We start from the raw sequence: 9,952 nt of genomic DNA on the forward strand, positions 1-9,952 counted from the left end.
TGTGTGTGTGTGTGTGTGTGTGTGTGTGTGTGTGTGTGTGTGCTGCGGCGCGCTGCGCGCGCACCGGCTGTTTTCGTTTCCATGGTAACCGAATGCGTGCTCTCCAGGGTTGTTGCTGGTAAATAATAATTTAAAAAATAAATGTCATACACAGAAGAATTTTCTGTAAATTAACATTTAATGAGGAATATATGAGGAATAAAATAGACTGTTTATAATTACTTATACAATTATCTTTTAGTATAAATGGTGTGTAGTGCATAACACTACCATAAAATGTGTATTGGAGTGTTATATTTAGATTTTTTTGGTATTGGGCTAGTTGGATTGGCCATTGGGCTACTTTTGGGCTATTTTTGATTGGCCATTGGGCTGGTTTTGTTGCGAAAACCTGGCAACCCTGGGGGAAACTCAAATTGTTTTCTCAAATGGTAAACCGGGTGCTAACACTGTCTTCTATGATGTAAAACACAAACACCTCTATTAAAATAAAAGAAAATTTATTTCATTCTTTCATGACCCATAAAAGTATTTTGGAGTCATTCATCATATCCTTCGGCCAAATAGAGCTGACTATTTTTGAATGTCCACAGATCACACCTATAAATCTCCAGTGAGAAATTAGTGTATATTTTTTAAGAACTAATGGAAACAGTTTGGTTCATTTATTTATGCACTTAATTGTCAAGACAAATTACCTGAATTGTGCTTGTATTTGTGCATTGTGATTTGCTTTGATCCAGTGCTCAAAGGTAACAGTTACAGTAAGAGATTTCCGAGAAACACCCAAACAAACAGAACGCACCTCTCCCTTATTGCTCTGCCCCATAACTAAAACATGCTATGCAACACAGGTAACCACAGCTATAGTTAATTTGACAAAAACATTGTTTCTGTGAAATCAAGCCACGTCCGAATCTAATGTTTGCTTCACTTTCTGAGAGACCTTCATGATCTGATGGATTTCTGAAGGCAGCATAGATGTATCCTTCACTGCCTTTGATATCCCACGATTCCATTCAGTGACAGTTCCCGGAAAAAGGATGCCATCCGAAAGTTGCGATTGCTGGTCAGTTTGTGTGTAAATGTATGTTTTTTACCAATATTTTCCACTTATGATCTCATTTCTAGTGAGAAATTACTAATGTAGTAATTAAATATTTGTTTAGTTCTCATCAAAGCTCCCTCTATTTTGCTGTAGATCATTAAACTGTTGCACTGCCTTAGAAGTCTGTCCAAAATTAGTTTTGTGAGGTGCCGTCGCTCACAAAACACTGCCTTACACTTGCATCCGTAAGCCTAGGCTGCTGACTCGTTGCCTTATCAGAAAATGACTTGTAAGGCAGCGTTTTGTGCATGAAGGCACCTCATGAAACTAATTTCGGACCGACTTCTAAAGGTGGAGATCCCCTTGTCCGTGCAACACTTGTCACGCCGCGCTCTACTTTATTCCTATGGGTGACGTCAAGTGACTTTAATGCGCCCGCATAGCATTCCGGGAAGGCAGTGCTGCATTTGAACCGATTTGAACACACAAGATAGCAAAAGACAGCAAAATAGAGAGAGCTTTGGTGAGAACTAAACATTTAATTACTACAGTAGTGATTTGTCGCTAGAAATTATATTAGAAGTGTAATATGTTGGTAAAAATCGTACATTTACACACAAACTGACCTGCAAACGCAACTTCTCTACGCCATCTTTTTTCCCCAGTTTAACTGTCACTGATGGGAAGCACAGGATTGTGGGATATCAAAGGCAGCGAAGGACACGTGTGCTGCCTTCAAAAATCGATCAGATGAAGGTATGTCAGGAGATAGGAAGTGGAGCAAACATTAGATTCGGACGCAGCTTGATGCCTTCCTGCCTTCAAATGTGTCCTCCGAAGGCAACATTTTCCAGGTTTTGGACGCAGCCATTGTCTGATAAGGCAGCGAGACAAGTCAGCTGCCTAGGTTCAGACACAGCCTAAATGTCCCGCTAGTGCACTCTCCTTCTCTTCCCCCATCATGTGTATACGCCCACTATTGCTGATTGGCAAAGTGTTGCGGTGATCTTTACACTCACTTTACACCCACACAGAATAGTACATCTAGCAAATATATTTTTTCCAACAGCATTACACAGATATTGCTTACTGCACCTTTGATTGCAAATTGGACACTCAAAAGACCTAATACCTTCCTGTTTCAAATGGAGGATATTTATAAAACATAAAAAAAGCCAATTTTGACCATTTGATTTTTCATTGGAGATTGTTTCCTCCCAAACGGTTTCTGTATTAATATATTTGCTTATGTAAATCTCTATAAATGTTGTTTTGCAGCAGCTTATGCTGCCATCACGTGCTATCGGAATTTTTGTAAATACTAGTTTCCTAGTTTAAACAAAATCACGACTTCAGTGGGATGTAGGAAATTCCCGATAGAACGTGAAGGCAGCATTAATACTATAAATCCCAACTGACTGAACATCGGAAATCAATGCAGCACAAAGACAAATAATATAAATTTGTGAGGTGATTAGGAAAGTACCTTGAACAGAGAAAACTTTGGTCTGAGGAAGTGTTTTATTAGAATCAACTGCTGAGTGACATGCAGCTTTTGTAAGCAGACTAGCCTTTACGTTTATTTCAGCCCTCAGCCAAAATAATAAAATAAAAAATAAACCACCATGATGTGATTGTGTTTTGAATGTTCCAAAGCCATAAATGAAGAGACTCCGCAGGTGCCACAGACGGTGCGTTGACTTCACTTTTTCTTGGGCTGATTAGGTGTGTTGAATTTGAAGAAGATGATGTCACCATCTTCCACAACGTAGTTCCGTCCTTGTTGTCTGTACTTCCCTGCAGACTGCAAGCATTCAACAACATTGTCAATTTTCAACTTTTAACAACCCACGCTATTTTCTATTATCTTTTCAAAATCTTACTTTAGCTGCATTTTCACTGCCTTCCTCCTTAAAGTCTATAAATTTCATGACTTCAGCCATAATGAAGCCTTTCTCAAAGTCTGTGTGGATCTTTCCAGCTGCTTGCGGGGCCTTGGTGCCTTTCTGTAAGACACGTGAATATTTCAGAGCTGCATCAGAAATCCACGTTAAAGTGTCTGTAGGCATGTGTTTTGCTCACCCTGATGGTCCATGCACGGACTTCGTCAGGTCCGGCTGTGAAGAAGTACTCCAGCTGCAAGGCTGCATACCCATTCTTGATGATCTTAGTCAGAATACTGAAATGAAGAATTAAAGATTCACAACGTAAAAATCTTCAAGGCAAGAATTATGATAATCACTACAATATGATTGACTGGCTCAGCATTTAGAGCACGGATGGGCGACTTCAATCCTGGAGGGCCACTCTCCTGCAGAGTTTAGCTCCGACTCTAATCAAATACACCTAAACAAGCTAATCAAGGTCTTCAGGATTACTAGAAAGCTACAGGCAAGAGAGTTTTATCTCTGCAGGACAGTAGCCCTTCCATGACCGAAGTTGCCCATGTCTGATTTAGAACATAAGTTTAGTATGGCGGAAAATGCTTTTTGCATGTGAAAAAGTATGAAGTTTGTTAAATTCAGCAAAGAGAAGCCAATCCTGACCTCTGTGTTTTGTTTTCCTCACAATATTTCTGTTTCTCTTCATCAGTCATGTCCTGATACTTGCTCTCAAATCCCCCACTGAACGGGATGACCAGCGCACCTGGATCATGAGTGTCAACCCACTCCTTGATCTTCACCAACCTACAAAAGAAAAGACAGCAAATGTTTTACATCAGGTAATGAGTGTGGGACCCCTGGGGACAAAAGCCAGTTCTCCATCGGGGGGCCAACTGAACTGTTACAGCACAAATGTTTTTACAACCACGATATTGGACTACATACAGTTTTTGCAGTTCTATTGAGCAACTCATCTCTCCATTATATAAGTAGAATACTGCTCTCCAAGTGTACTGGAGTAATGACAACTGAGAAATCGCAATTCAAGATCAAACAGGTCATGCCATGAAAGGAAAAGTCCATCCAAAATTTTTAATTTTTTACCTTCATGTTGTTCCAAACCTGTATGACTTTCTGCAGTGGAGCACAGAAGATATTTAGAAGATATTAGTAACCCAACAGTTTTGGTTCCCATTGACTTCCATTGTATTTTTTGTCCACACTAGACAAAAATATGACACTGAAAGTCATACAGTTTGGAACGACATGAGTAAATTATATTTATTTGTGGACTCAGAGGCAAGACACATCACTATCAGGCTTTAATGTAAAAAGTAAGTATTTTAAGATATTCATAACAATCAATTAACACCTATGAAATCATTTTTGCCTCAGTTGGATAAGCAAAATAAAGTAGCTCATGGAGGTGCGCAGACTTTCAAAACTAAAAAAGGGGGATACAAAAAAATTATTTGAAAGCTGAATTCAATAAACTTAAAGGTGCAGTAATCAAATTTCTGAGAAACACTGTTGAAAAAGGATTGGACCAAGCAGCACAATACACTTTTAATCAGCAGTAGAGGATGTACACACATGATGGGTGAAGAGAGAGAGTGAGCAAGAGAGAGATTTAAAGAAAGACTGTAGAAAGGTGGCTATGAGTCATTACAAAAGACAAAAGGTCACCGGGAAAAAAGGGTTATGTTCAGGCAAGAGCTTTAGCTCACGTTAATATCAGAAAAGCTTTGGAGTGCTCAACACCCAGACAGGAAGGCTTGAAAACACATGCAGAGATTGCGTTGTTTCTGCTCCATGCGCAAGTAACACTGGTTTTGCCATGTTTCACAGAACCAAGATATACTGTAGTTGATGTTAGCTATAGTAACAGTAGAGTTTTGAGTGTCATTGTTTGTCTGGAGATGGTGTGCTGCTGGTGACTACCAACAAACTTATATATGTGTACTGCATGTTCATTTTTTGTCCTTGTGATTCATGTCATCTTCGCTTTATTTTTCATAAAATATTATTTTGCGTTACTTCAGCTGTGATAAAGAGACATCCACTTTTGTATTACATGTTTGTGCATTTTGGGGGCGGAGCAATGAAAGTGTGTTTGTTTGGGTTGATTTAAAATACTGAGTGTTTTTCAAAAATCGTTTACTGCACCATTAACATTTGAAGAATTCTTGGTACGTTGGCCAGTAGATTGAGACTTTTTTCACGTGGTCTAAAGGATGTGTAAGACCAGCACAGAAAGGATTTACTAACAGAAGCCACTCAGCTAAGATTTTCTCTCACCATTTATTCTTTTTCCTAATGTAATCTTTCTCTGAGAGGTTTACCAAATAGATCATTGGCTTGGATGTCAGGAACAGATACTTATTCAAGACCTCAATCTGAAAAACAACAAAAAACAGTTAGTGAATAAGTAATACTTCTGAGCAATTTAAGGCAGATTATAGAGTGCTGCAGGTAGAGTGCTGCATATTTTTGTGAGCCAACCCAGAAGCTAGTATCAGACTTTGCGGAAAATAAGTTTAAGGTTTTTTTAAAGGCAATTTAAGTTTCATCAGGAAAATCTTTATGAATGAACACATCTTTTATGAATTTTAGGGTTGAAACATAGTAAAAAGCTAGGCTATAAACTACATTACATGACTTTCACCTCATCACCACTAAGCTTCCAGCAACTGTTGAAATACCGAAATATTTCATTAAAAAAATTTAAAAAATCCGAGACAAAAATGTTTTAGAAAAAAGTGGATCATTACTGATGTATTTCATGTCTTAAAATAAAACTTGAAAATGTCTTGAACTTGTGTTAAATCACAAACCTCATTTCAGACATTTAACCAAAAATCCAACACGGTTAATTCGGGGAAATGGAAGTGCAAATATATAAACTCGTTTCCAGGTTTTAGGGCTCATTCCTGCATCTCTATTTTAGATTACAAATAATAAGAAAAAAAGATTTTAACCTCTTTGTCGTTCCATTCATGGTAAAAACGGACATGCTTCTTTTCATCAACCACCCAGGACTTTATTTTACACATGATGTCCTGAAAGCAGAGAAAACTGTCAGTGCATGTCTCTGCAGGCTTTCTGTTCAAGTAAAGTAGGAAGAAGGTTTTATTTCTGCATACTGGGATATATAGTTCACTCACATATTCAGGTTTGAGTTTTTTGTCTCCACCCCTGACCGCGGTTTTCTCCAGCTTATCTATGATTGGCCCAATCATCTCTTCATCCTTCAACCTCAGCTCCTCATGAATGATCTCAATATCCCTAACTGGGTCAACACACCCCTCAACATGGATAATATCTTCATCCTCAAAAGCTCCTACAAACAAACAGTTACATATCATTTTTTTTAATACAAAGATATTTTGGCCAAAGAACTTCCACACAAATTCCACAATATTTCCAGATTTATCCAGGATACAAATATACATTTCTATGTAGAGAAATAATAACGCTGCAAATTTAAATGTAATTTTCCCTAAATCCATGCAGGTTTTTTTATATTGTGATATCAAAAAGCTTAGGTTTTTATTTGACACATATTGTTCAATTCGGTCTACTAATTCTGTCTAACTACTGGGTAACTTACAAAAAAAGAAATTCTTAAAATATAAATTTATTTTTAGAAACTCAGTGGTTTGTAATGCCAATCTACTCACGCGTCATGTGAAAGATGGAATCACAGGCACTGATGTGGGAGAGGAAGGCATTTCCCAAACCTTGGCCTGCGTGAGCCCCTTTTACTAAGCCAGCAATATCCACCACATTCAGAAATGCAGGAACCTTACTGGAGGGAAAGGTAAGAGAGAAATTAACACTAGGACTAGGAGCAGGAGGTGTTGATAAATGTATTATGCAGACATGCAGGGAGCACCTGGCTGGTTTATGATACTGGCAGAGGAAGTCATAGCGCTCATCTGGAATGGGCACACGGCTCTCGTTTGGGTCGATGGTGCAAAAGGGAAAATTCTCAGCCGCTGCCTGACTCTTTGTCAGAACATTGAAGAATGTTGACTTTCTGAAACCAACACAAATGAACTGCAATAAGGACAAGAACATGGATCACTGACATTTTGTTATGCATAAAGTAAGAAATAGATGCTATACATACAGAGACACAAGCTGCGAAATAACACTCTGTCTAGTATGTACTACATCACCTCACGCTCTAAAAAGCACATTCTATTATGAATATGGGTAGTATGAATGAAATCATTACGAAGAACATGTGCCATGTTGTCACTGCCACATTCCTTCCCCGCAATTCACAACTCCTCTCTTCAGTGGCTTCATGGGACAGTAAAGTGTCCATCAAATGCACACCCAAAGTAGTAGGTCAACCAGGTACTGTTTTTTGAATACTATTTTTCTGGTGTACTGTTTTTCGCATCCTATATCGTATGAAAGTAGGCAAATTCAGACACAGTGCCAATTTGTTGCCATTCAAAGACCACTTCCTATCACGTGGCAGAATGATATCACTCTCATAACTGACCAAGACCGTGAGTCACCGTACTTCTAATAATTTTACACAATATAGCAGGACAAGTCTGCATTAGGCACAAAGTAAAAGAAATAAAAAGTGTGCCAAGCATTCACACAGCATTCAATGATCTTTCTCAGTCTGACACTATTCCTCCAATGATGCCAAACAAGACACAGCACACACTCATAAAGCCAAAATGCCAGCTGGAAGAGACACATACCCTACATTTGGTAACCCAACAATTCCAATTTTCAAGGAAGTCCCGAAACGTCCAATCAGGGGGGGTTGTTTTGGTCCATCTCCACCCTTTTTTGGAGGCATCTGTGGAGAAAAACAAACCTTCTTTCACTTTGACGCATTACATAATTAAGAGACAAACACAACCAGTCACGTAGCTACCACACCTTTTTAGGAGCCATGGTAAAATGTTATCAGTCTCTTGCAATATTACGAATGGAGTATATTTTGCATAATTAAGATGCGGTAGAAGCCACCCAACGTGTGACTTCGCCTGGCTATCTGCAGAAACTAGCTGCCATTTCACGACAGTAAAACTAATGGTACCAGGTTCCCAAAATAGCCCCCACATTGAGTGTAAACTGACCGGCCTTATTCACTGTAAGAGAGGCTAAATATATGCCACTCCCTGGACCAGAGAAGGAATATATCATATCACTGCTTATAAATCCCTGCATCGCAGCCAAGTGACAGCCGGGTTAGTAGAGGTAGGGGTGCTTCATCGTTTGCTAGGAAGCCAACAGTGCACACATGTGCAGCCAGGGCATCAATACCCCTATCCCCAGTTCATTACTGTGTGTAACGTAGCAGGTTAGCATGCCGGTCATTCGAAGGGGACAATATGCAATGAAAACAGACAATTTAAACAAAAATACACGTCTTAGCGATGTATATATAAATATGATCAAGCCTACGCTTATATCACCTTGATATCGCACTATGTCTGAAAGCAGATGGGGAATTTCGCTGTGCTCAAATGAACACACGCTGCTCCACACTTCGGCTGATGAAACGCAAAGAATGTGCATACCGGAAGAGTCCTGAATCCTCACATTGATTGGTCGCAACATGTTACGATAGAATGACGTTAGGGTATGACGTACACACACCTAAGGAATGGTGTAATGGCAACATTTTGTGTTCTATATCATTACAAACAAAATCAAAAACATTTAATACGATATTGTTCACAGTTTACCCACTTTCCATCTAAGTTTAACCAAGACATGAAAGTAAAAAAAAAATTGTTTGTTTGTTTAGTGCAACCAGAAACTGTGCCTCATATTTTCTGGAATTAAATATATGGTAAGTAGTTTATTTATAGATATTATTACAGGGACTACAAAAAAAAAAAATATGTTCTAGTATTGTATTAGTTCGCTAGTGCATTTCTTTATTTTCCCACTAGGGGTCAGTATCTCCTTTAGTGTTTTTTGGGGTTCATCTTCCATTATATTTTGCACGTGCTATGGCTGCTCTCTAATAGTGATATGTGTTGAGGCAGCAGGAAAAAAGTTTGTTACACTCAATGTTAGAAAATGTCTGGAGGTGTTGACATGCTACACTCCTCTCCGACCCCGTATATCTTTGGGAAGCTTTGACATGCCATAATCTTTTTACAAAATCAGAAAAGAGAGGTCTTCAGTAAAGGCTCTAAGAAGAAAACTGTGTCCTGTCATTCCTGGAGCCACACCTTCTCTTACTGCATGTTTATATCGCTGCATAGGCTGAGTAGCCACACACTCAACCGAGGGCATTTTTTATACATCTGTATCTGATTGTATTCAATCCACTTAAATATATGTCAAATTGAAGTTAACTTAATCTATTTGTGTTGAGATTACATGATCCCCAGTACATGATTACAGTTCCTAGCATGCTTTGCATATGGCTAAATCAAGAGTAAATGTTGTTATTTTAGATATAAAACTGTTATTTTATGTATTTTTAAGCAAGACGAGAAAGGGGGAGACTTGATCATGTTTAATAATGTATAATATTTAATTATGTTGGAATTATCAGAACAATTTAAAATACAATGGGTTATCATTGTGGAGAAGAGTGGAGCATTTGCTTAGGCTGTGGAATAATACAACTATTGTCATAAAGGTTTTGCTAAAGCATTTAAGATGCTAATTTGTGCTATTATAGTTAAAAGTCAACTAGCTAGTGAAGTAATAAAATTGAAGTAGATGAATGAATATGAAATTGAATGACTGAATCATTTATGTCAGGGAGCCATATAAATTTCACTTTGAGACTACTTAATTGAGTCACTTAAAATGTATTCATTCCATGATGTTGAAGTTACATGACCTAATTATGTTTGTTTAATTTAATTGATTCATGTTGGACCGATGTACACAATTAAATCATTTAAATCCAACACACTTTTTTTCAATGTATATCTTACTCACTCACTCTAGCATCTGCAAAACTGCATTTTTCCATCTTAAAAATGTTCAATCTAAATTTAAATTATGGCACATGCTTTCA

At 38.1% G+C, this 9,952-nt stretch overlaps 1 protein-coding gene across 2 annotated transcripts; it reads right to left on the reverse strand.

Moving 5' to 3' along the window:
- Nucleotides 1-2,550: 2,550 nt before the first annotated feature.
- ola1 (Obg-like ATPase 1) lies at nt 2,551-8,533 on the reverse strand. Of its 2 annotated transcripts, none has more exons than XM_067459144.1 (11): nt 8,382-8,533; nt 7,659-7,759; nt 6,827-6,970; nt 6,612-6,739; nt 6,096-6,271; nt 5,910-5,990; nt 5,230-5,327; nt 3,595-3,735; nt 3,131-3,227; nt 2,932-3,054; nt 2,551-2,852 (listed from the first exon to the last, which is right to left on the reverse strand). In XM_067459144.1, the coding sequence occupies exons 2-11, from the start codon at nt 7,757-7,759 to the stop codon at nt 2,751-2,753; spliced, it is 1,191 nt and encodes a 396-aa protein (XP_067315245.1). In that variant the 5' UTR covers nt 8,382-8,533; the 3' UTR covers nt 2,551-2,750. The 2 variants fall into 2 exon arrangements, with proteins under 2 accessions (XP_067315245.1, XP_067315244.1); XM_067459143.1 differs by lacking the exon at nt 8,382-8,533 and adding an exon at nt 7,843-7,866.
- Nucleotides 8,534-9,952: the final 1,419 nt, after the last annotated feature.

This window comes from Pseudorasbora parva, chromosome 12, assembly GCF_024679245.1.
Source record: "Pseudorasbora parva isolate DD20220531a chromosome 12, ASM2467924v1, whole genome shotgun sequence".
Taxonomy (NCBI): Eukaryota; Metazoa; Chordata; class Actinopteri; order Cypriniformes; family Gobionidae; genus Pseudorasbora; species Pseudorasbora parva.

Excerpts from the sequence above, each read along its gene's own strand:
- ola1 (XM_067459143.1), bottom strand. Across the intron at positions 3,736-5,229 it reads ATTAGGAAAAAGAATAAATG|GTTGGTGAAGATCAAGGAGT; the intron begins GTGAGAGAAAAT and ends TTTCTTTTGTAG. Across the intron at positions 3,055-3,130 it reads TCCGTGCATGGACCATCAGG|AAAGGCACCAAGGCCCCGCA; the intron begins GTGAGCAAAACA and ends CGTGTCTTACAG.